This window comes from Alligator mississippiensis, chromosome 1 (genome assembly GCF_030867095.1).
Source record: "Alligator mississippiensis isolate rAllMis1 chromosome 1, rAllMis1, whole genome shotgun sequence".
NCBI lineage: Eukaryota > Metazoa > Chordata > Crocodylia > Alligatoridae > Alligator > Alligator mississippiensis.
This window is the reverse complement of record NC_081824.1, coordinates 137267708-137295462: the sequence shown is the minus strand read 5'-3', so window position 1 is coordinate 137295462 and position 27755 is coordinate 137267708. Positions and strand designations below refer to the sequence as shown.

The 27755-nt window shown below is 41.5% G+C and overlaps 1 protein-coding gene across 1 annotated transcript in view; it reads right to left on the bottom strand.

Moving 5' to 3' along the window:
* The window catches only part of FNDC1 (fibronectin type III domain containing 1), a 129957-nt gene that overhangs the window by 22293 nt on the left and 79909 nt on the right, over positions 1-27755 (bottom strand). The window contains exons 10-15 of the mRNA XM_006260531.4: positions 25807-25918; positions 21514-21888; positions 13569-13634; positions 8437-8598; positions 4958-5188; positions 1541-1649 (exon numbers count right to left, since the gene is read on the bottom strand). Of these exons, the coding sequence (XP_006260593.1) occupies positions 1541-1649; positions 4958-5188; positions 8437-8598; positions 13569-13634; positions 21514-21888; positions 25807-25918 (1055 nt within the window). The remainder of the gene's footprint in view (positions 1-1540; positions 1650-4957; positions 5189-8436; positions 8599-13568; positions 13635-21513; positions 21889-25806; positions 25919-27755) is intronic.

Sequence of the window (27755 nt, the reverse complement as noted above, 5' to 3'; positions counted from 1 at the left end):
TGCACACCCTTGAAACACCACAAAAAAGTTTCTATTCTTTTTAATATAGATTTGTTGCACAAAACCCCTGGGGGAATAGCACCTGCAGAAGAATCAGAGGAAGAAACTGCGTTGCTGAAACTTCTATGGCCTGTGTTGACTCTCCCAAAGAGCATGAGAGGCCATGATGCACCTTAGTAAATTCTATAGCAATACAGCCTTTTTCTTCTTTTTTTAATTTTTGGAAGTAAGAACAGAAAGAGCAATCTTCCATGTTTAGCACTGTTGACATAATATGTCAGCTGGACAGAACTTCCACAAAGGCAACTGTGGAGGCAAGTCATCACTCCTCAACCCCTCACGCTTCTAGAAGTTGTCTGTAGCCAGGAGCAGCTGCAGTACTTGGGTGGGCGTGCCTGCGTTCCATAAGTGGGTCTCTCTCTTGGGTTCTCCTTTTCCCTAAGCACCCTATTCCTGCCAGGACAAAGGAAACTTCTCAACCTACTAACACGCCAATGTAGGACACCTGCAAGTAAGCCTCCTGCTGTCTTGGCTTACCCCAGGGATCTAGCTAATGACCTCCAGAACTAAAAACAGCACTCCAAAGAGCTTATGCAAAACAGCCAGACACTCATACTGAGAGACCTGTTACAGACTCTCATCCTCTGTGGATCAGACACTGAAGAGAGCATATAATATAATAACCAGCATGTTATCCTAGTAAAGTGTATTACAAGCGACTGAAATGTGAAGTTTGGTGATTCAATTCACAGGCAAGTCTACTACAACATCTGTTTTAAAGATGTCTTTTTCCTGTGTGTCACATATGCCCCTTAAGAGCACCACAAGAGCACTGGAAGGATATAAGTCCTTTGACCTTCAGATCCCTAACTTTGGGGCATGTCAGTGCAGCAAAATGAAGGTGAGATGGTAGCATATGTTGGCATGGCTACACTGGCTTTAACCAGATAACACAGGTAACAACAACAGCAAAGCAAAGACAGAGAAGTGTAGGCCTACCATATGCTCACAACCAAACTACAAACTATCCAGGGACCCTGGATACACGCTCTGGGTGCTAGCATGTGCTGAAGCCTGTACTGCTGTATCTTTGGTGCTACTAAGCTAGATTGATGATCAGAATCCTAGACTCCTAGACTCCTGTGTGTGGGAGCAGCGTGGGATTTGCAGTGATGAGAGATGGGATAAACAGAACTGATGCAGAGATAGCAAGGGCAAATCTGCACCATGACAACAGTGTGCAGTTTCACTGATGAGGAAATAAGTCCCACCCACCTGCTCCCACTACATGCACATTAACTCCAGAGCAGAAACCTTAACTGCTCTGCGACTGCAGCTCACAATGCATTAATAAAGTTAACTTACACTGCTGTTCTGCCCAGTGATACTGTGATGTACATGTCATAGACATGTAACCATAGGAAGATGATTGGTAAGATTTGAATTTTGTGTTCATATGGATTCTCCCAAGACCATCAAAACTGGTGACATTTGTTTCAAATTAACAAGAGTACTGAGAAAGAACAGGTCAAACAGTTACCTTGTATTTGGCTTCAGGTTCTCAATAGGCAAATGAGTGGTCCCCGCAGTCCTGGTTGACCATTTGTTCTTTAAGAAATCATCATAAGATGCACTGTAAACCAAGTAACCTGTCAATGGAAAAGGTAAGTGTCTGTCAGAAATCTAAATTTCAAACAATGATAACCTCAGGATCAGATGCACTGACAGATGTTATGGGTCAAGAGTCAATATCTATGCTTTCTAAGATTTCTTAATATAAAATAAATACAAACCCCACCTTTTCCCCCAATCTCTTTTCCCCTTGAAAAAGAATAAATTATATAGTTATTGACCTTTCTAAGCAAATAGGCTATTTCAGGGCCTGAGCCTGAAGGTAGTAAATATGAAAACAAGGGGTCAGTTTAATTCTTGGTATAAGAATATTGAGCTAAGGGATGAATTGGATAATAAATAATACTTAAGTTGTGATACAAACTGTCAAGTAGGATGTGGGAGGTACTTAGTGAGTTGTTATGCCTCCTTAAGCTTCAATGAGGTTGTGACAATTTACTGTAGTAGAAGATACCCAGCTGTCAAACTCATTCACAGTGGTACTTCACTGTCTTGGCAAATACTCCAGTAAAAAAATTATTTGAGCACACAATATTGTTACTAATTAAGTCAATAATAAAACTCCCTTTAACTTTAATGGGAGCAAAAATGTGCCTGTTATTCATTTTACAAAATAATACCACTATATACTTGATACTACTAGTCAGTAGAAGACTGGCCACATCTACACAAGTCATTCAGTACTTGCATAACCAAGTATTAAATGACTGTGCAGTAGTGTTATTGCATTACAGGCATTACTGCACGGTAGCGTCCCCACATGGCTTCCTGGTGATGCTGACTGCACAGTAGCTCATTACTATCACGCAGTAGCATCACATCATGGATCATGCCAGGTGACACTACTACACAGTAAGCATCTCATGTAGATGCAATCACTCTGGAGCATATACAAATCTCAGCTCTGCACTGGGCATGTTGAGTATTATATGCATTCAAACCTTGCATGGAAAACCCATTGAGGTCAATGAGTTTTGCATGAGAATTCACGGTATAGATCATACAGCTAAATGTTATCTTCTATATGGTATATATTGCCAATTGATATTTAAGATGCAGTAGACTTTTAAGCAGACAGAACAAAATTCTAGGGCAGCCACTCTCAAAAGGGGTATCACAGCATGCCAGAGTACCATGACATCCTTTTGAGGGTGTTACATGCTTAGTTGCCTTTATCCCCTGGTACCCATTGGATGGGTGGGCCTCAGTGCTGCCCAGGAAGTAGAAAGGATAAGTGAAATTCCACCAACTTTACTCAGTTTGAACCCAGGTCCTTCCAGTCTGCATAGCCTGTCACTCTACTGACAAAGCTAGACAGCTCTGACAAAAGTAGGTGGATCAAAATATCATATTAGTTCTATTCTGAATTAATTCATTTTCTGCTAAAGGAGCAATAAATAGCAAAGTGAGAGGGTGTGTAGCTTTGTTAATTTGGTAAAGAATTAAAAAATACAAAGAACAACTGTAGGATCATGGAAATAAGATTTTGAATGCGAGATTCTTTTTTTTCTGCACACTGTATAAATTTTGTTAGACACAAAAGGAGAATCCATGTTTTAAGTCTATCCTAAGCTTTATAAATCAGTTATAATATATGCAACAAAAATTTGCAGTTAAATAAGAGGAAAAAATTGCTTAATTTTGTATTCATTAAAAAGAGAGGAAGAGGGCAAAAGCTTGCTTGTTAATCATCATCTGCAGTTTGCCTTTAACAGTTTTAGACTGCTAGAGCAAGAATTTTGACAGGCAATACTAAAAAAAAACAAAATACTGGAAGCATGCCTCTGAGAAGACTATGAAAAGGAAGATAGTGACTCATAGCAGGAAAGTGCCAAGATGCAAATACAGAATTAAACAGAATAAAGGCATCAACATGCATTGGACATGATCAAACAACTCATTGCATAGATCACAAACTGCGATAAAATTAAACTGTTAGATTTCACATTATTTTAAAGGAACCATATATTCAATAAGGTGCTAAACTGATAGCCCTGAAATCCTTTAGTTAACTACTGAACATGAGTATACAGTGTAGCAATGTAAGCTTCCCCCATTCTTTCACAACACTGCACCAGTTTTAAAAAGCTAGTGTAGGTTGCATACCCACTCACTCCAGTTCTTGGCCCCTCTGGTGAGGTTGTCAAAGAGAGACGGTCAAGATTCAACAAGAAAGAAAAACTAAGAGGGTGTCATACTCTGTTTCTCAGTTCCAATAATCTGATACACTGACAAATTTGGTTTTGATTAATCTCTAAACTCTTTTGTGATTTATGTACTTTAACATTTTTAGCAAGACTTGAGATTCATATTCTCTTTGTTATCACATGCTCTAAAGACAAACAAAGATCAATTTTAATGCATTTGCTTAACCATTAACCACAGGTTGTCAGACTTGCATTTGAACAAAATCCAGTTTAAACAAAATCAAGATAGTTTAGGTTATATGGCACATAAGAGCTAATCAGTTCCACTGCATTTTAGCTGTTGATTCTTTTATCAAAAGCTTAATATTTCTTCTTTTTTCGCTCAGCTACTAAGCTTCTCGCTTTTCCTGTGTATACAGCAACATTTTTGGTTCAGCTTGCATCATTAATATTGCTACTGTGGCATGCAATATCTGCAAGAAACAACAGAGGGTCTACTGGATATTCCCTACATTTCTATTCTCTGCTCCCTCCCCAGTCCCACGGATATTTTTTTAAAGAAGGGAGTATTGGTTTCAGAAAGTGAGAGGGGAACCAACCTAGGAAACAAAGAGTGATTTTGAAATGTGGCTTCCCAATATTATTTGTGTATCTCATGAGCAGAAACATTCTAGTAGTTTAATGATTAAGTTACCATATATAAAAACTTCAAAACTATATGCACAAAAACAGATGTGAGGTGAAGTTCTTTTAAAGATCTGGACCACCAATCTTATCCATAGGCTAGATGCATAAGTGTTGACAGTGGAGGGGCACTACTTCACACCATCGCTGCCACTGCCCCCACTGCTGCCAGGCACTGGCACAGAAATCTGGAGGGCATGTGCCCTCCATCCTATACCCCACCCCATATCGCCTATAATCTTATCACTGGTACACAGTTGACAGATGACATGCAAGCTCTTCCTAAGACCCAAGGAAGTAATCAATACCTCCTTCTGAGGGAATTACAAGAGAGATAATGTTTGCAAAAATGATCCATGTTAAGTTCAGTTTATGATAAAAGTCTTAATTTGGAAAAAACTCTCCATTTGGTATAGATTCCCTGAACTCAAACAGGACAACAGCTAAGAAGCCCCAGGTGTAAGAGCCACCACTCAAAGTTTCTCTAACTGTACCTGTTACCATGTCTCCTTGTAGGGGTTTGGCCCAGTCCACGATAACGAAGGAGTGACACCCTTCCACTGCTATCACTGTAATGTTGTAGGGGGCTTTCTGGGGAAGCATCTCCCTCTCTTTTAGGTCATTGGGTATGAGTTCATCCAGGCTTTCCACTTGAAAGTGCTCCAGGGCCTCTGTCAAGGAGCATGGCGCTGCTGGATCTTTATTTAGGTACGTCACATAAGGAGCTGGAAGAGACAGAGGTAAGTGGCATTCACCTAACAGCCTGTACAGATGCACAGATTATTGCAACAAAAGACATGGAAGAGCATGAAGGGTTTTTTAATGTCACATTTGTAAAAATGGACTATGTTTTATTTTGTAAAAATAAATTAGATATTAATTTCCTGAACTTCCAACATTAACCTCTTGTATATTTTCCTACCATTTCACTAAAACTTCAAATCTGTAAACTGATGGTGTCTGGAAACTTCTTGGAGTACTCTTATAATCCACATAAATACAGCACCATGGAAACCATGACAAATATTCAGTGTGACCTACACGGGAGATTTTAATAGCTAGGGCATAACAGCATGTGCTCCATTGCAGTTTGTGTTGTAAAAGCCTAGGGACACAGCACTTGATTAACCCAGTGCTCTTGCTCTAAAACTAAGAGTTAAACCTTAGATTTTGGAGCCAAACCTCTGCCACCTGAATGCATGAGGGTATATCAGACTGAAAGTCTGCTGACTGGAGATGTGCCTGTAGCGCCATGTGTCCTTCTTAACGTCCTCAGGATCATTCTTCATTTAAAAGTATCAGTCATGGCACACCACACTGGGCAGCAGGCACTTGCCACAGGTTTCGTTTTTTGGGTGCTTTGGGTTTGGAGCTCAACTGACCACCTGTTTCCCTCTGTACTTCCAGGTCTACTTCAACTAGTATCAATCAGCAGAGCCCATTGACTTCACTGACGAGGCACCAGCTTACACCAGTTGAGGAGTTGCATGTAAAAATAGGTCCATTTTAGCAGACACCTGCCTGGGTGGTCATCTTGTCTTTATGCTCTTCCCTCTCTTGCACACCCTCAACCAGATTCTTGTGCTGAGAACAGTGCTAAAATTTTGCCAAGTGAATGTAGAAATTAAAGATTTTTGTTCTTTGAGTGAATGTGGTTAAAGTATAAAGTAACTAATCTTGGCTCCTTTAGCTCATGACAAAATTCTTGCTTTGGAAACTGGACACCTTTGCTCTCTATTTAGGTTTCTTCCCTCCATATAATCATGAGCTCTATAAGGGAGATGTGTAAAAGATCACGGAAACAAGTTACTAGTCTTTCATAGTAGTGGGCCATGGTTTACTCCAAGGACGAGTGTTTAATAATGAAAAACTAGATGTTAGTAAAAAATCAGCTCCAAATTCACAAGTTTTCCTAAGCAGTGGAAGGATACCAATATCACTTTAACAACTAGTAACTTCAACAGTTGTCCTATATAATGACAAGAACTGCACTTAATTCGGTAGATGAGTAACTAGTAATTTTAGTGCCTTAACAGTCGTTTTAGTGTTTAAACAAAAACAGTTTAAACATTTTCCTTTGGAAATATTTATTTAGTTATGATAACACAATTCACTGAGAGAATAATATTTTCATTTTTTCCTTACTGCCTTGAAGTGTTCATAAAACAATGTTTCTAAGTTTATCTTACTTGATTTCCCACCCTAAAGGGAGTTTTTACAGAGCTTGTAAGCTATTTAATTTTAGCCATTGCAGTCTTTTCCAACGTAAACCAACCAAAAGGTATCATCAATGAAAGAACAGTAATGTCATATCAGCATTTGACAGGGAAGCACTGTGTAACTTTGTGAGTGTGATGAGGGGGAGAAATGCCATGAAGCCAGTCTCTCTCTCAGTTGTTTTCTTCCACCCCTAATCCTGGGGGCAGCCAGCAGCTGAGCAGACCCTCAGTGCACCTTCTGCCAGTTTTTACTGGTCTCTTAAGTGCTATTACTTCAGGGAGGAGTGCTGGAAAGCTGTGTCCTCAGGCCCTAGAAATCCTCCCAGTCTTTGTCTGGGCTGGATTTTCAGCTGGGACAAATGGGTATAGTTACACTACAGTCAATGGAGCCATGCCGACTAATACCAACTGAAGATGTGGCATTGGTATGTACTTCTTTTGGCTTATTTCAGTCGCTTGCAGTTTCTTTTTACAATTACAAATACATGCCATAGTTAAAAAAAACGAAAAAAAAGAAAAGGACTAAAAAAAATTGTAGTAACAAATCACCATCGCTTCATATTTAAAACTTTGTTCATTTATCTACTCTCCCCTTCATTCAGAATTAAATGAATTACGGACTAAATTCTGCTCTGACATATGTAAGTATGCCACTGAAGTCAACAGGTTCCTACTGATGTAACACAAGGAAACTGTGTCCTAGATTCCCATCAGACAACATATTTACACTGACAGTTCTACTGACTGAATTAAATTTACACTGTTTTTGTTTTACTGGAACAAATTCCAGAGTTGACACTTTTATTTTTGTTCAGATTAAATAGATTAGGAACAGGTTTAAATGGTGCCAAAACAAGATACTCTTCCACAGAAATAAGAAAATTGACCAAAGGGTTTGCACTGGTTTAACTAATTTGGTTTAATTTATGCAAGTTTGTATATAGACGAGGCCTAAAGTCAAAGTTAGAACTCACAGTGCTTCTATTTGTATTTATCAGGTGATAATCTGTCAAAGCACCATAACCTAGTACAGCGGTAGGCAAAGTCTGTCCCATGGGTTGGACTGAGTACATGGTGGACTCCATTTCCCAGCAGCTCCTGTGGCAGCAGCTTCTTCTGGCTGCAGCTGCTGGACCCACCCCTCCTGCCTGGGCACACCTGCCAGTTTGCCCGACAACCACCACTGGGGATGGGACCCACGTGGGCAAGGCGCGCAGCTGGGATGGGGCTGCGGCCAGGAGTAATATGGGTGGGCCAGACCAGGGACCTCAGGATCTGGTGGGGGGCTGGGGCCAGGGGAGAGCTGTGATCCGCTGCCTACATGTCCCTGCGATGAGTGCAGGTACCAAGGGCAGGGGAGTCCCGCGCTGTCACGGCCACAAGATTCTGAACTCAGCCCTGGCCCTGAAGCAGCTCCCCACCCAGCCACGCGCCCTGTCCATGCCACTCCCAGGTGGTCTCTTTGGAGACCCTGGGAGCAGCAGGACTGCAGAACCTGGTCCCATGCTGTCACGGCCCTGCCATTCCCAGGGTCTCCATGAACACCAGGCAGAAGTGGCACAGGTAGTGGGTGCTGGGAAATGGAGTCTGGCTGCCAGTCAGATCCAGCATTTTACCCACCCCTGGCCTAGCAAGAAAAGCTGTGACTTAGCCATATTTGTACATGTTTTTGTCTCTGTGTGGACTGATGCAGTTAGAACTTAAATCAATTGCATTTCACAAAGTGAGATGAACACAAAAAAGGACAGACTTACCAGTAAATCGTTTTTTTCCAGCTAAGTCAAATTCTGAGAGAGGACCAGAACCAACAACACTGGTTTCTGGGTAGACAATTTCAGGCACTGCTTCTGTTGTAGAAGTGGTGGTAGCAATGGTGGTGGTGGTTGGCAGCAAAGTGCTCTCAAAAAATTCATAGTCTTAAGAAAACACAGAGTTGAAAACATTAGCTTACTTCATGTTACTTTGGCTTAAACCGAAAAAGGGAACTTTTCCCTTTCCCTCACCATAAACTTTGCTCAGAAAAATAAAAACAATATTCAATGCTGTCAGAGGACACCATGCTTTGATCTCTTACTGGGCTTTACATCAAACTGATTAAAACCAAGAGTATAATCTTTGAACCAAAAATAATAAAATACGTCTCTTTTTTTTTTCCACTGAACTTGTTAAGTACAAAATAGTAGAAGAGTGGAAGGGATTTTTTGATGAAACGAAGAAGGAAGACTTAAGGCAATTCTCCCAAGCTTTAAAGACCACTTTTAAAAACTCACAATAATAATGGATATTTTAATATTTCGTTGGTCCCATTACAGTTAATGACAAAATTCTCATCAACTTCAGCAGAAACATAATCTAACCTAAAGCAATGCTTCTAAATGGAATAAGATGTATAGCAGAAGACATGTCTACACGTCAAATACAGAGTAAACAGTAGGTTATAAACTTTCCAGGGAGAAGTAGAAGAGGCTTCAAGCAAAAAACAAAATTAAATGCAAAACTAAACTTTTATTTCATTTGGAACCTAAACTGACTACAATTCAAAGAAAAACCTTATTCGTTGCACTTCTTTGTTAAAGTTCTTATTCCATGGGATTCTGAACTTCCTTTTCAGATAGGTTTTACTTATGCTAAAATCCAAGTTCCCCCTGCACTGGCAAGAAGCAAGCTCCCATGGCTGGGAGCCCCCTCACCTAAAGGTCTCCCTGCCACAGTGGCACCCAGTGTACACTTGGGGCTGGGAGATGCCACTGCTGTGACCTCCCAGCCATGGGGATGTGTGAAACCCCTAGGGCTAGGAGATGGCAGTTACCGCAATCTCCCAGCCTCAGGGGTATGTGAAACCTCCAGGACTTGGAGATCACGGTGGCTGCATCTCCCATCCTGGGGGGCTTCACGCACCCCCAGAGCTGGGAGACTGTAGCCAAGCCCTGTGGCTGCCAGGATCCAGCTGGGTCCTGACACTGGGAGGCATGCTGCAGGGACCCAGTGTCTGCAGCTGCACAACTCTGAGTCCTGGCAGCTGTGGGATGCTACCAGGACCCAGAGTCAGCTACTGGGGCTAAGAGTCCCCCCAGTTGTAGGTCTCCCAACCCTGTCTTGGCACAGTGCATCCCTGGCTGCTGGGAGCCCTGTCAGCTGACAGCAAATTAAAGCTTGATAGCAACTACTTTTAAATAGGGACCTACTGAATTCACAGCGGAAGCAGGCTGTGCAGTGGCTCTCTTAATCTTGCATGTTCCCCATGCATGCCCCTCTCCCACCACCACCACCACTCACTGACAGAGGGGCCCCACCTCTTGCTCCTGATCAGCAGGGAGGCAAAAACTGCAGTTTTAAATATGGTGTCATTTTTACCTCCTGCCACTGACTGACTGAGGGGCCCTGGTGGCCCTGCTGTTTGGTGTTGACCAGCTGAGAGGCAAAAACAGTGCCATATTTAAAACCACATTTTTCACCTTCTTGATGATCAGAACCGAATGATGGGGCCCACTGCCAGTGAGTGGGGTTTGAGGGGAAAGAGGGATGTGTGGGGTAATCTGCAAGATTAAAGGAGCCACCGTGCAACCCACTTCTGCTGCAAATTCAGTAGGTCCCTAGCTATAAAGTTAGTATGTATTTTTGAAGTCTAACTTTGTAGCTGGTTGGACCTTTTTTATGGCGTGGTAAGTACTCAGCACATGTAGCTGGTTTCAAGGTAACTGAGCAATTAACCTGAGCGATACCCGTCGTGTAGAGGGGCCTTAGAGCAGGGGTAGACAACCCAAGCCGTGATTCTTGCAGCCAGTCCCACTGTCCCTGGGTGTGCAGTGGGGCTAGGGAGGCGCAGCGGCTGGACTCGCTTCCGGACAGCCCCCACAGCGACAGCTCTTTCCAGCTGCCACTAACCAGTCTCTGCCACCAGACTGAGACCCACTGCCTGGGCACACCAGCCCATCCGCCCAGCACCTACCACCGGGAGCGGCTGGGAAGGCAGGCAGGGTCTCTATGGAGACTGGATTGGGACCCATGCAGGTAGCAGTGCCTGGGAGCAGGATTGGTGGGTGGGGCCAGGGCCAGAGCTGGGACTGGGATCACGGGGCAGTGACAGCATGGTGCCGGGGCCCCAGGCAGAGCTGTGAACTGCTGTCTGCATGTCCCATGATGGGCACTGGTTCCATGGGCAAGGACATGCAGGTAGCAGATTGTGGCTCTGCCCTAGGCCCGGGCCCATACTGTCACCAACCAGTGATCCCGATCCTGGCCCTGTGCACCCATCCCGCTCCCAGACACCACTCCCCATCCACCTGCGATCCCATCCCATCTGTCTAGCCAAGCGTAAGTCAGAGCAACATAGGAAGTTTTGGTGAGCTGCTTCAGGTGGCAGAGGAGGAAGGGGGGCAGGTGCTGACCTGGGTCATGACAGCTCAACAAAACTCCCTAAGTGGCCCTAAGGCCCAAACGGCCCATAGACCAATTCAAAGGCTTATATGGCTGTTAATGGTCCCAATAGGAGTACTGAAAGCAAAGGTAAAGTGGGGCACAAGGGCAACCTAGTTATGCACCATTTTCTTCCAGCCATTTCCTCTAAGAAGAGTGTGGTTTGTCACTCAGGGAACCTACCTATGCAGGGGAGTGACCCAGCTGCGATGGGTATGGCAGCTTTAGCACAGCTTCTCCCAGTGACCAGAATGAAGCTGCCCAAACAGTGGAAATTATGAATCACTGAATCCATTTATTTCTTATGATAAATGGCAAAGTATGAAAGGGTCATGTATGGAAGCCAGAGTCTAGTCCCTGTAACTCTAATGCTCTTTATAGAAAAGGCACTGTCCTGAGATGCTGACAAAACCAAAATGTATGAAGGCATTTTCTCTCATGATGTCCTGATATGGTCTGTGAGCGCAGGGCTTTGCTCTGAATGCCATTTGTTTACCGTACTGAAATCTCGGTCCTGTATGGGTGAAAATCACTCCTTTGCGGAGTACCAGCCAATTAGCTGTGCTAGTCTAAAGTCAGGCAGAAGGCAGGGCTTATGCATCTCTGAATTAGTTAGTCTATAAGGTGCAACTCTACCCTCCTTCAGCCAAAGTCCTACCAAAACTGTAATTTGAAAACTTGCATGGAATTAATTTGTCCCTGGGCCTTATTCTAGCCTGTTACACAGGGTGAATTTTGCCTTATAATATCTTTGTCAACATATTAAAAGACAACCTCAAAAGTTGTTGCTCAGTTACTAGGACATTTCTCTCTCAAATGTTTCACTGCCCTTTTCCTGAGACTTAAATCCTCTTCTGGTTTAATTTAAAATCCCTGTGTGGCATTTACAAAGTGAAATATTATTACCCTTAAACCCAGAAATACTGGAACAGTGGCAGAATGTAACAAAGTTAATACTAAAAAACCTTGGGTTTAACCAAGGTCTGTATTTAGCTAGCTTAATATAGGTGGGGAAGGGAGGGAACAACAAAATGAGAATGATAAGGCACAGAACATCAGAAGCCATTGAGAGCAGAAAGTCTTTAGTGTTTCTAGTAACCTAGAAGTAAGCGTCCCTTGACTCTATACTTAGTAATTAAATAGTGGCAACTGACATTTCCTCTTCAGCTGTTCTTGAGTGCTAGGTTATTGCATCAAATTGCCACAGATGATACATTAAAATAACTCTATAAAAAACTTCCCTCTTCTTCATTATATCTCCTTTGATAATCTTAGTCTACATTCCTGGGTTTTGCAGATCTATCTTTCTACGTACACTTGATTTCATTCACTGTGGGCACATTATATAAATCCAAATAGAGTAGGTATCCAAAAGCAAGAATGCAGAACACATTTACAGTGCTACAGAAAGCCAGAAAACTGTAGCAGAAATACAAGTTTTCAGTGCATAGAGTGAATTATTTTCTATTTTAAATTAATTAATCAACTCTGTTGCATTGGAGTTAGGGCTGGATTCTGTAACAGGGAGGGGAAGGGCAAAAGTAAGAAGACGTCATGAAGTAATGTCACTTAGCTTTAAGTACCTGCATAGTATACGAAATAAGATGTTCTAACACTCCCGCCCCACACAGCAATGTGGGGAGTGGCCTGGGGCAGGAGTGTTAGCACGTCTTATCTTGTATACTATGCAGGTACTTAAAGCAGGGCAATGGACTTGAAGGTCTGTAGGATCCCTGAACAAAAGGCTTTCTCCCAGAAGAAATGAGATTTCTGTTTTACATTGTGGCTGTAACTTACTACCACCTCAAAAGCACCTTTTCAGTGCCAGAGTGATATGAAGAAGCCTTCAGGATAGGGAAACAAATAAGTTATATCAAGTTGAAAGGGTCTTAGCACAGTTGATCTGTGTCAACTATTTCAATTATCCCTTTTACTCCGTGGTAAGTGGAAGCTAAACCAGGGCTATTTGTCCTCAAATGAAACTGCTAACATTACACAGCAGAGAGGCAGTTAACTGTGCTAGTCTGAAGTCAGGCAGAAAGCAGGGTTTATGCATCTCTGAATTAGTCCACAAGTTGTAACTCTACCCTCCTTCTGCCTAAATTATCACAGCTTACTTTCTACTTACTGTGAGATAGCAGCAAGCACACACAAACTGGTTACCAGCTGATATATGAAAAATTCTCTCTACCCCATCTTTTCACTCTATATAATTTGTATCTCTCTTCACACCCTTAATTTAAGTGTGAATGCAACTGCCTTGCAAGCTTCTGTTGTTCACTCCTGCCACAAGGCTGCTTTGAAACCCAAGTGACTGGCTTCAACTCATGATCATAATGCTTGCCAGCCTAAATTCCCTTCTAACATGCTGAAAATGTATTCTTTGCAAGCAGTTTTGAAGAAAGAAGAGAAAAAAAAAACCCAACCCCAAACAGTGCATTTGTTAAGGAGTTTGATAATCGACCAGTACCTTCATCATATATCACATATGCCTCTGGAGTTGCTGTCACATCTGAATCCATCCCTGAGAATGAATCTGTGGAAGGAGAAAAGGTTATTACAATAATTATGATTTCCTGCCCTCCCAAACTTCCCTGAACAAATATAAAAATAAAAGTACAAAGCTGATTATTTGTATAGGAAATGAGAAGACAGCAACAGTTATACTATAAATAGCAAGAATAGATGATGAATGGTTGATAATGCAAATGAGCCAAGAAGCATGTGTTTTTTTGTAAATCTGTCATACTTCAAGCCCTAGAGTGCCTAAAAGGATTATAAGCTAAAAATGGGTGACACAGTTCAGATAAAATAGAAAAGCAGGAAGTCTATTACAAAGTTCCAGTCAGAACATTCAGGATGAAAGAAAATTTGCATCTCTCTCTCGATTCCTGTAATCGATTCCCTATCCTTCTACCCCTCTACACTAATTACTGCAGCAGGGCATGCATCCTCTGACTTTTGAAACTGTGCCACTGCCCCTTGTATGTCACAGGTATTGGATAAAATGAATGGAGAGCAGCGCACAAGTTTCTGCCCCAATGCGAGCAAGGATCAAGGCTAGACCCAGGCTCCACTCCCACACCAGACAGCAGCGATCTCAGTGAGGCAAACACCCTCTGGCTTGGTCCTGATATCCTGGCTGCACATATCTCTCTCTCTTGGTTGCCCAGGAGGCAGCTGCATAAGAAGCAGAGGAGAAGAGACTAGGTGATGCCTGACCTGTGCCGTGGAAATCCTATGTGGAAGTCCTATGCTAGGAAGTCAGAGAGATGTGGATTCAAATTCCTTCAGGGGCTTGGGAGTGGCTTAGTACCTGGGTCTCCCACTTCTTAGGCAAGTGCACTAACCACTCAGTTTTGGGGACTAAAACATGGTAGCATTTTGCTCTACCTTTAGCACCAACAGCTTAGTCATGGAATCCTGGTTGGCTACGTTTTTATGACTTATACACACTTAGGCATCCAGAACAGAGGCACATGTGTAGCCAACTGCACATGCTCAATCTGCATGTGCACACTTATATGTCCACAGTCCTGAGATAACAGAATTACACTTGTGCGTAAGTGCCAAAAACATACTTAGTTGGCTAGAAGACCGCCATTCACACACATGAAGGGAAACAATTCTGCTCAACATGGATTTCAACAAGATATGTATTTGTGTGCATCTGCTTGTGTGCACACGTACATATAATACACACATATGCACTGCATACATTATATATATAGTAAAATATGTGTGTATGCATGCATTATATAGTAGAGAATGCAGTTTGTACATATGCACACATGGTACATGTCTGTAAGTTGATATTAAAGGTATTGCATATAGATATCTAATCTGTGTTACACACACTATTCAAATGGATATGAACACATACCATCTTGAACATAGTCCAGTTGCACACACCAGTATAAATTATATTAATACAGGTATCTGACATATTTCATATTTATCTATGCAGTGAAATTAAATTACTTTATTAAAAAAGTTATAGATGCCTTGTAGCACTTAATAGGGTAGAAAAATTTAGGCATATTAATGGAGTATAGTGTTGGAAAATCTCAGTTAGCAGTGTCAAAGAATAAAATTAAAAATAAAATCTGAATCATATTATTATTTTATATTTTATTTATCTCATTTTAGAACTAAGCAATGAACATACAAACATAAAATGTCTATTTCTTGCTAGTACACTCAGATTAAAAAATACAACTTCAATAATATAGCAATGATTTTATTGCCAAAATAAACTTAGAAAATACAGGAAATTAATTCATTCTTGTGAGATTTTAACATAGCAGAAGTCTGAGATTTTCTCATGTTGCACTGCTGCAGCTAGTCATCAAGCATATGCAGTAATGAATGTCCACTTGTTCTCTACCAGGCTCACCAGCAATCCAATAGCTTTTTGCATGAATCCAATGAATCTTTGCAACACAGCCAGCCAGGAAGGCCAATATTTATAATGTACATACGCTCCCTCATTCTTTTTTTAACACAGACTGCCAGGTAAATTTGGAGGCTCAGATACATAGGAAGCTTGGAAACTGTGAGCGAGCAGATTTCACTCTTTCCTACTGCTCAGTTAATAAATCTCTCATCACGTTCATAATCCAACAGACATCATGTTAGCACTTGGCCAGGTTGAGTTCTCCCAGTTCTTGAGGTTGGATTTCTTTAACATCAACTATGGCGTTGAAATAGCAGTAGTTCTTAGTTTTAAAAAAATCTACTTGAAGTTTTTCTCATGTTTATGCTGACTGCTGCTCAGAGATGTAACCAGCAGGTTTTGTGCCCTGGGCCAGTGTTTTCCAAACCTGGTGCTTTTATGCCTCAGCATAGTAAAGCTGGGTACTCCTGCACCCTCTACTGCAGCTGCCACCACTACTTCTACTACTGAGTACTCTCACTTATCATCACTGCTGAGTGCCACTAATTCACCTTGCAGGCAAGGATGGGCAGAAGGGAATTCAACAGCAAGAGAAGGGGTAAGACAAGTATGGGAGTGAGAGAAGGGTCTTCCCACCCCCAGATGTGGCATAGTGCCCTGCTGCTGGCTGTTGCTGCCCCTCAAAATCTCTAGGGACCCTCTGTGGTGCTCCCTCTAAGGCAGCATCCGGTGCTGGTGCCCTGCATGCCCACCCCTAGTTATGGCTGCTGTAGCTCCTCTGTCAGCCCCTCCCACACTGATCATGAGGATAGTTAGGCATGGGAACAGGCTACCTAAAGTTGTGGAATCTCCATCCCTGGAAATTTTCAAGAGCAGGTTGGACAGACACTTCGCTGGGATGGTTTAGCCAAGAATGATCCTGTTTTGAGCAAGGCACTGCACAAGATGATCTTGTGAGGTTCCTGCCAGCCCCGCTTTCCTATGATTTTTTGAATGCTGCTCCTTAGTCAGCTCTTCACTGGCATTTACCTTGATTTATCAGCCTGCATGAAATCTACCATCTGCTTTGCCTCCACTTGAATTTTACCATATGCTAGCTAACAAGGGGTTAAAATCACACCTTTTTGACCAGTGAGAGTAGAGCAAAACAGTTGGGTTGCTTGGACAGTTTTGCTGACAAACTAAGCCTGGACTGCCAGATTCATTTCTATGTTAAATGTTGCTAAATCTGCAGAAATGTTGATAATAGGATCTGCTGGGATGAGCAAATATTCTGCCAAATATTTAACAGGCTTTGCCAATAAATTCGTAGAATATGCGGTGGCATTTCCAGCATTAACAGCCTGAGACTGTTTAGAAGCCAAGTGCAGATGGTGACAAAATATCAAGTTCTGGCAGACTAGCTGTTTCATTCAAGTGGATGGTGTGTATTTCCAGAATGTGACTGAAGAGATAGACAGTGCAAAAACATCCTTTGGAAACACTCAGGACAGAGTATCATGAAATGTTTGGGACATTTTCGTAGCACCATAAGCAGCAATTGTTTATTCTTTTTCAAATATAATATAGTAGTTGTTAAATAGGCATCATGGTGGACCTGGCTCTTTAAGCATATTCCTCACATCAGGGAAGACTGTTTTATTGCGTGTCAAATGTTGGCCAAGCTGAGTGCAGAGGAGCTAAATGAAAATGCCACAGAAATCTTTTAAACTCCAAAGTAAGGATTAATAGCTCCCAAGCTATATAATATGTAAGCAATGGGGTTGAGACAACATCCTTTCCTTTCAGACTTTCGCTTGGATGCACGGGCAGCAAAGTTCTGGCAACACATACGATTATTTTTATGCAACACATAATAAGGTCTTCTATAGATCTGTTTTGATCCATGGCTAATATAGTGCCTCTGGCAAGCAACAGCATTTGGGTCAGCCCTCCTAATGAAGTGAATGCTGGAAAGAAAAGAAATACCTATTTTTAATGTTCTTCAAACTTAAGATAAAATTCAGCCACTAAAGAAAAGGAAGTACTTTTAGGGCCAGCTTCTGACACCTTTGTGTGCATGCAGCACACTTGTACACCATGACTCCATGAACAATCTTTGAAGTCAGTGGGTATGCTTGTGGGACAGGGTGCTACCTCATATGAAAGGGAAAAGAATCTGACCTTAGGTCATGTCTGCATGGCACAGTGCAATGCTGTAGAAAGGTATCTAAACTAGGTCAGAACAAGGCCCTGTACTTGAAGCAGGTCAGGTTGTCTAGGTTAATAACACTCAGCCTCTCAGGCATGGTTAACTAACCTGGGCACAGCACCTCATTAACAAGGCTATACTGTCCCCACCATTTCAAGACCGCTTGGACAATGAGCCAACGGTCAGCTACGGCTACACAAATGTAAGAATTATCTGTAGAACATTTTTATGGCTCATTTCCCATTTTGTGGCACTTTAAATCTGATGCACTGGTGACACCCAATCCATTTATGCTGCTATTAACATGTTAATTGATGCATCAATATAATATGTAGAGGGCATCTAAGAAACATAATTCATCACTGAATTGCCAGAAAAGAGGAAAAGAAAAAGAGAGTGAGAGACAATGTGAGAGGAAGGAAGAAAACAGAACATGCTAGACAACGTGCCAATAGATTTCACTTGAATTTTCTTTTCAAATTAGACTGTACCTGAAATATGTGTTCCTCTAATAAAGAGGAAGAGAGACAGAGGAGTTCAAGGAAACATTAACAAAAGTATGCTAGACTGCAAAATAAGGGAAGAGAGATAACAAAAGGAGTGCCAAAGAGAGAGTTGGCCTGACTTAGGCAGTAGTAATAGCAGTAAAAATAATTAAGATGACATCTGTCCCCATTCCCACCACTTAAAGAACAGCTGTATTAAATAACTACAGTAAAAAAAAAAGTTACTAATACTGTAAAACACAGCACTTCAATGAAGGCATGAAAAAAAAACTAGCAACAATATACAAAGAACAAATAAGAACACAAAAGTGCTTTTCTAAAAAAAATAGTGACCAGAAAAGATATGAAGGGAATTCTTGATGCAGTCAGTGAGGTAAACAGGTTTTTTAAAGCACAAGTTTGGTTCAGCTGTCTTACAATTGGCAATGCCACAAAAAGTTAAGCTACTTATCTCAAAGGCATGGTTACAGAGCATGTAACTCATGAAATATGCAGTGAGGTCATATCACACATGTTTTAGGCCTTTTTCATAGGATTCTGTATAGGCACACGGGTCTACCTGAATGGATGTGTTTGGCCAGATCAGAGCTTCCAACAATTTTTTAACAAGAGCTATAAACCTTTTATAGGTATAGAGCTATATTAGGAAAAACTTTCATCTGTCAGAAGGGGTGTTTTGATTATCAAGATTCAAATACCACATGCCTCAGTCTTTGTGATATTTTTTTCTTGGATCCACTACAAGACATCTCAGAGAAACAAAATATTATAATTACTAGAAATGTTTTAAGTTAATTGCAGTGATCTTTCCCAATATTGTAATACCACGATACCATGCCATGATCTAGAGAGGACTTAGCATTAGGATGCTAAAATGAGACTTGGGAAACTGGTGTTAAATTTCCTGTTCTTCTGAATTTCTTGCATAACCCTTAGGTCCAGACTTCTCAAAGTATTTGAGGCACCTACCTCACTGATTTCAGTGGAAGCTAGGTTGCCAAAATGCCTTGGAGGATCTGAGGCCTAGTCTGTGCCTCAGGTTCCCCTCTATAAAATGGGGATAACTGCACTTCTCTACCGTACCAGGAGGTTATGATCATAAATGCTTTAAGGAGTGGGAGGTGCTCAGAAGCTACGGTGATGAGGACCATGGAAGCTGACTTGCATGGTCCTTATGCAAGTACGGCACGGTGATTTGCCAGAACTATAAGCAAAGACTTCCTGGAAAGCTGCAAGTTCATATATTTCCACTATCATCTAGCACCTATTTCTAGCTTTTGTAGATTGTGGGATAGCATATCTTAAATCTATCACTGGCCCCTGACTGCATATTGTTTGTTGCACTTAGGAAAAAAAGAGAAAGCTTTTTTTTGTGGCATCTTGATTTAAAAGTAAACAGCCAATGGCTTCTAGAAGCTGTTCTACATTTTGAAAAATGGGTGCATCTCTCCTTCTCATTCCCATGAGGCAATCAAAGGTACAATTTTTCATGCAGATCAACATGCAGGTATTCTGGGAGCAGGTATTCTGGGAACTGCATTTAGAAGACAAGGTTGTTTTTTCCCAAGAAATCTCCGTCTATATATTGACAGCACTCTTATAAGACATACAACTATTAGGCTGATAGCCTAGGAGGTATGAGCTCTCAAACAAGAATCAGGGCGCTTGTGCCAGTGTGGCATTGCTCTGTGAGGGCTACAGCTTATTAGCATACACATACACACACACGCTCTAATGTGCCTGTATGCATGAGCACACCACGTCTCAGCATAGCACTGCCTCGGGCAAAACTGGGATACTATAATAGAGCTGGGTGCCCAAACTGAACTTAAATTCACATCACTCACAGGTTCCTTTTAAAATCCTAACCCAAATTAAAACAGAGCAATTTGCTATAATTCTCCCGTCTGAAACCAAGAGAATACTGCAAACTGCATTACTGCTATAAATAAAAGCAGCAAATCAAGAAGCATCCACTGTAGCAGAGAGATTATATTTAATATTCCTTTTTCTCTGCACGTTCATGCATGTGCACGTGCATGCATTTACACATGCATATTTACACATGGACATCAATAAAAACTGAATACAAGATTATTACTAATCATCAGCTCTCTACAAGGCAATAAAAAAAAAAAAATCAAATCAACAAAATACTCACCCAATCCAGCTGGGTTGGGGGAAATCCAATCTTCTCCCTTTGGTTTTCTTGTTTCAACCACTGAGTTTGTCAGCTGACCATGTCTCCTCTTTCCATCTCAACTGTGCTCTTTATATTGGCAGTCTGGTTCCCCTAGTTACATCTGTATTACCTATTTCTAAATCCAATTGAAGACTACCTACCTATAGAGTTCAATGGGATGGTTTTGAAAACAGTGTCTAACGAAATTTTAAAATATAAATAGCTGGTTTCTGTTGCAGAATTCACTTAATGAATGGGTGGAAGTTATTGGTGTTAAGACCAAGCTTAACACCATTAACTTTGAGTCAAGCCCAAAACAAGGGATGCAAGTACAAATGTTTTTACCTTGCATTATTATAAAAAAGGTGTAATGACCTGCAATGAGACTAATCTTATGTTTAACATGTGGAAAGGAAGTTCTGTTGATTGCTTTACTTTACACACACAGAGCAAGGGTGGTCTTTCCCCAGCTCTCGGGAGTAACACATTATATCCATGCTTGACACTGTAACAGTTCGGGCTGGCAAGAAAACAAGAATTTTGTTTCACAGAAAGTTTCAAGGTGTTAATATTTGATTATGTTCCACATTGCAACAAAAATGAGACTTTTCAAAAATTTTCAAGAAAAAGAAAATCACATGAGAAATGGAATGTGGGAAGCTGATGTCTGAGGCCACACTCTGCCTGACTCAGAGTAGGGATTTGTCTCTGGCTCTTCTGCATCCTGAGCGAGAGTCTTAAACACAGTTGAAACATGCTGTTCTGGGGTCTCACACACTCTGCTTTGGACCAGAAATTGTATCCTGGACCTGAGAAACCTCCATCATGAAAATGCATTTGAAACGAATACATTTCCTTGAATAGTTCAGGTTTCAACAAACTGGCCTTTTTTCCAATGGAAAAACATTTTGGCAAAAAAATCTCACTTGGGTCAAATATCTACTCCTGGCAGGTTTTCTGATCAACTTTTTCTTACTTTATTGACAAAAGATCCCTTTAAAAAAGCGGGGTAGATGGAGGGGGATAGGAAGTGTGTGTGTATGTGTGTTTTGTTTTGTTTTTTAACATTAGTAACTGTGCTGTAACCACCACATACACTATTCATACCTTTTGTGCTTATATCAAAGGATATGATGTTACCTTCTACACTGCATTCAGGCAAGCCATCAAACCCTAACACCAAACTGCCATCATCATCATACTGGGCATAGGTGCCCGGTGGACAAGTAGGTTGTGGTTTCTCAGTCAGTGGCTCCGTAGTTGTTGGTTCAGGTGTAGTTGTTGTAGTAGTAGTTGTGGTGGTGGTAGCTGTTGTGGTAGTCGTGGTAGTGGTTGTTGTAGGAGTCGTAGTCGTGGGAGGAGGAGTTGTTTTTTTAACCATTTCAAGGCCAATCAATGGCTTCCCTCCAAGGCTTATAATAGGTTTATCTTGGGCATTTGCTACAGGCTTACTAAATCTCCCATGTCCGAACAAAGGCAATCCATCAGGACTCACAAGCGGAGCACCCTTTTCATCTATGAAAGAAAAACAACAACAAACATTTTACTACCAGTCTTGAGGGTGCTTAACTCATATTATTTATCATTCATAGATTCCCATAGAAGAACCCCAATGACAGAAGAAACATTAAATAGCCAAGGATCAGGGCAACGGGCCCCCATAAAGTGGCAAACCTCTTGTAATGGAGATGTCACAGAAGTAAGTTTCCCTTAGGAACCTAAAAGTCCCACACCTAGAAGAAACAGCAATGATTCAGGAGAGCCTCAGACCACAGCACTCTCCATTTTTAGCAGCTGTTCAATTGATAAAGCAGATAGAAATATAATACAGTGGCAATGTTGCTACATAAAAACACAGGCTTAGGTCCTAGTCCTGTAGGAGACAGATTCAGTGATGTGCTGAACACGAGCTACATGTTGTCAACTCTGATTTACTTCCATGGGAACTGAACATAGTCAGCATCTGTAGGAGTAATCAGCAGCTCAAAGGGCTGGGCCCTCCCACTTACCCTAAGGAGACTGTATCTATCTGTCCTATCTGCTTGCCTGATTCTGACTGCCATTTCCAAAGCAGTACCCTTCCTGCCACATTATCACAAAAGATATTTCAGCATGAAGGATCTGTGAGTCACAGAAAGATCATCTGTTTATCTGAATTTTTGGGGAGTTTTTTTAAATGATGAAATTCAGCCCTGGACATACCACACCAGGATCTAGCACAAAGCATAGGTACCACCTGGAGCCTACTTAATGAATGTCATGCCATGTAAACTACAATATTGATATATGCATGAAAATATAGGGCTCGGCTTTTTGTAATGGAAGGCTTACCATCTCTGCATAAACTCATTACAGCTGGAAACAGATATAACAACAGGGGATTTAAAGGATTAATCATTTACCATGAATCTCAAATACTGAGTAACCAAGAGTCAATGACATTGCCAAAGCAACCCCTGGAACAAACTATGTTTGCAAAAGGTAGTCAGGAATCCATTTTGGACAATAAATACATTCTAAGCATTGTCTATTAACAGATTATTCACAAAACAAATAACATCATGCTAAACACTATGGCTAAGTACAGACATTCAGGGACATTAGGGGAAGATTAAATCGATTCAAAATGGCTGCACAATCCCAGATACAGTGGGATAGGGAGGCTAGCCAAGGGGTTGGGAGTCCAGCAGGCTGGAGGGGATCGAGGGTCTGCCAGGAGATGGGAGGAGACGTGAACCACGGGTGAGATAGTTGGACAGGTGTGACCCACAGGTGAAGTGGGGGAAGCAGGCGTGACCCATGAAGGGTAGGGGGACCAAGGTTCAGAAGTTGCCGTGCCTTGGCAACCCACAGTGGGGTAGGAGGAGCAGATGCGACTTGGGGGTGGGGTGGGGTGGGCTGGCGTGCAGCCCCCCACAGTGAACCTATACCCCCATGCTTCCCAATCCTGCTGCCACTGGGACTTACTTGTTCAGCTGCAGTGGTGGCAAACACTCATAAAAGCAGCTGCACCTGGAGCTACTTGTGGGATGGGAGTTATGAGCACTAGCTGGTGGGGCGAACAAGGGGACGGGGCAAAAAATAGCCCAGTCCAGGAGAAGGAGGGAATAAAAAGAGCAGCCCCAGGGTTGTGGCCAGTGCCTGGGTTTTCCTAACCCTGGGCTGCGCAGGGGAAGTGGACAGAAGGTCCACACACCAGTTTGATCTAAATCAAATGAGTCTGATATTACATAGATCCAGGTTTATCTTAAACTGGGTTTTGCAATTTTTGGTTTGTGTGCATGGAAATTCTGTTCAGTTGCAGGTTTAGACTGACTGCCAGTCACTGAGACTGGATCTGTAAGTGTAAGGTCAGCACCAGGATGAGCTACTTTTAAATTGGGGGGGCCATTTTGAACCCAATTTAACATCCTGAATATCTGTACTTGACATATAAATAGCCTATTTACTACAAATAGTTTATCTGACTGCTAAAAAGAGCTATCCACATTTAAGACAAAAATATTTTTTTAGGAGCCTTTTTTTTTACAACCCAGGGGCCCCTCCTTTCTAGGGCAGGCCTCATCTCACTGAGCCATACCCCCTCTGGATTTCTCTCCTGTGGCCCCATCTAGCTTTCACTCTTGCCTGTCTACTAGGTCAGCTTCAACATTAAGATAGAGGATATTCTTGACTGGTTTGCACGCTTGGCTGGGAAGTAGGAGATGTAGGTTCAATCCCTTTCTGGCTAAGGAGACCAAACACCAGGAGAGAGGAGGATCTCACTTCCTGGCCATGTGCCCTAACCATTTAGCTACTGAACTAAAGACTGGGAGAGTCAAACAGGCAGTCTACCTAGTTTTTCTCCAATTCCTTTGGAACTTGCATGTCTGCTCAGAAGGAACAGAATTACTATAGTGTACAAGGACTACAAGTCTAGTAATGCACATAGTTACATTTAGACACAGGTAACACTTAGATGCCTTTAAGTGAAGTGGGCTTTGGGCTTCTATGTCCGTTTAACAAACTGCCTAAAATACGGCAGATATAACATTTAAACACACGCAGTAATCAATGACTTAAAAGTTCACCTCAGGGAAAAAGTCATTCCAGATACACATCTCTGACTTAGTCTGGTGGCCAGATCACAAACAGATGCATATCTGGGACAAAGTTTGGTTGGCAAATATGAAGGCAGACATTCAGATTCTTTTCTGTGTTTGGCAACTAATCATGGTAGCAACTAGGATGGATTGAGGGGAGCCAACTATAACTCTTCGGGCCAGCTAGGGAGAGGAACATATCTTATGCTCATTTTGCATCTAACTCTGCCAGCTCCAGGAAGTCCAAGAACACCATGCTGATGACTCTTGACACATAATATTAAAGGGTTTCTGTCCATAGAAGATGTGGTCTTGCTCACAAGTGGCAAGCTGCAACAAATAATTGTATCCATGTAAAACCACCTATGTGAAATCATTCCAACTACTAGCATGGACAGCTGGGTATAGGGGTGATTTCAAGCTGAATGCAGGAGCATGCTAATACTTTCATTACAGTAAATTTTATAGCCATTCCCATTTGTAGGTTGAAGAGAATAAAACTGCAAGCTCTACAGGGCAGGGGCTGTGCTTCCCTTCCTGTTTGTACAGTATCTAGTCCTACAGGGCTCCAGTATCCTAATCAGAGTCTCAGAGCACAATACTTCAATACAAATAGGGAGGTCTCAGCTGGGGTGCGATGGCAGAGAGTGATATGATGTCTTGCTGCATAACTGGATGTATATATTTGAATCTTGCTCTATATTTGTCCTGAATCCTGTCCCCAGTCCACCCAACTGTAAACTGGTACCTGGTCATTCCAGCTGGATAGTCAAAGGTGTCTGGATATGATGCTCTCTTGTGCATTGTTGGCATAAGAAGTTGGTGTGCCTTAACTAAACTAGCCTGCTAGGCTCAAATGGACTTTGGAGCTGACCAAGGACTCATTTGGACTCTTGCCTATACCCCACCTGAGTAAAGGGTGCTTTACAGTTAAGTCATCCCAGAAACAGCTGTGATTAGGAATTATTACCCTTCTTGCTCCTCCAAGGAAGTAATTTAATACAATTCAATTTAAGGTTCAGTTTATTTCTCCTCATTGTGGCTCAGCAATGTTGACTGGAGCTCGGGGGAGAGGGGCTTAGACTAGTCAAGGCTTTAACCTTCCCTGCCCAGTGGTAAGGAGGCAGACACTACATGGCAAATGACCCTTCTTCACTCTGGCTGCCATGTAGGGCACAACAACGTGGTCACACTAGGTGTCAATGGCTTTTATTTCCCATTATTCCCTCCAGTAGCCACAGTAGACTGGGCTACAGCCTCACCCTTAATAAACCACTATGCTAGTTTTGTCAAGTTTATGAAAGTTTTTACACCATCTGTATGGACACACTTTATTTTTTCCCTTACTTACCCACAATAGTGCGCCCATCTCCTCCCAGCTTCACTCGGAGAGGTTTTCCTTGGGAATCTTGGAGAAACCTTCCCTCAGTATTTAATACCAGCCCTCGGTCAAGATCTACAATCTAAAAACAACATACACTGAAACTCCTATAACATGAAAGAATGTGATAATAAATGTTACTGTATTCTTAAAATCTGGAAAAACATGGATTTGAAATATGTTTTTGACAAGTAACAGAATCACTTATAAAGAGATTTTCATGGGCATAATTAGCAATTAGGTCCCTTATTACTTTTTGAGAACCATTCCCTTAGAAGCCTAAGATTATTGGAAGACTTAAGGGCTTTTGAAAATGGCTCATAGAGGTTGGACACAACCTACTGTAATTTAGTCTGTTGAAAAAAAGACTAAGAGGGGGATTTGATAACAACTTTCAAATATCTGAAGGGTGATTATAAAAGAGGATGGAAATAACCTTTTTTCTGCAGCTGTAGGGGACAGGACTAGGAGCAGTGGCTTTAAACTGCAGCAGAGGAAACTGAGGTGGAGATTAGGAAGAACTTTCTGGTCAAACATTGGTATGGGCTATCCAGAGAAGTTGTGGAATCTTTGTCCTTGGAAATTTTCAAGGGCAGGTTAAATAGATACTGCCTGGATGGTTTAGTCATGTCCCTTCCAGCCCTATTTCTTATGATCTTATACCTGTGTAATCAGCCTTCACACTGGTGTTAAGAATTGAGAACGAGAATATAGCCTTACTTGAATCTAGTATAGAATCACCCAAAGAAAAATCAGGGGTAAAACTACACTGGTGAAAATGACATCAATTTAGATGTTGTATGACCACAGCTTATGCATTTCCTAAATGTAAACAGGCTACTACTTGGTCCTCTGCCACCTAGTGGTGAAATGCTGAAATAGTGCCTAAGACAAGCCATGGAATAGTTGCTTGTTTGTCCATCCAGGCCCTTTCCTAAATTACATTGGTGTACAGAGTTAATGTAAATTACACTGGTGTAAATGGTTTGTGTGCCCAGGCTCTTACACTTGTAATATAGCTCTGAAATGCAAAAAAAGATGGATCTTTAACCCAGGTTAGTCAATTCAGATTAGAAGAGCACTTAAGGGAACTTGGGTTTTAAAACTTGAGGTAGCAGTTAAAACTCAGATTGCTTTCTTCACTAATATTTTAACCTGAGTTACCTAATTCAGGTTATGGTAGTATTAGAATGATCTTGTAGTTGTGATGGTCCGCAAATTATGCAAGATACAAGGATTTTTGTTGGTGATCTCTTTTACTGAACCAACTGCGTGGCTGGAATAGTTAGACAAGCTTTCAATGCAAGACATCCTTCATCAAGTTAGCTAGTTAAGAGCATACTTTATTTTTTTTGGAAATATACTATACACTTTGGTTAATTATATGTCTTTTAATTTTAAGTATTTTCAAAGGTGGCCCCATATGGTTAGAAAAAACACAAAATGTTCACATGTGAAAAGCCAGGCATTATTAACATGTAGTCTAATAAAAAAGATACACTCCATTAACTGCCAAATCAAAATATTTTGGATTCCTTTAAATGCACATGTGAATGTTTTTTTATACCGACTGACTCTTTTGAAAACATCCTCCATCCAGTGCACTTTAATGTTGAACTAATACTTAGTAATGAAATTAAGATGACACGAAATGTATTAATTCCCCTCCCTTTATCCATGCTCTTAACTATTTGTGAAGCTACATATTACTCAAAGTCAGTGAGAGCTTATATTAAAAAAATTACCATATGTAGGCTGGTTATAAATATGTTGGGTGAAATTTTAAAAGAATTCAGGAGCTAATCTTAGATGATATTTTGCTGCCTAAAGATGCAGAGAGGAAGTTTCTGGGGTTTTCCTATTGAAATGAATGGGAGTTAAGCATCTAGCCATTTTTTTAAAATGTTATTAGAAATACA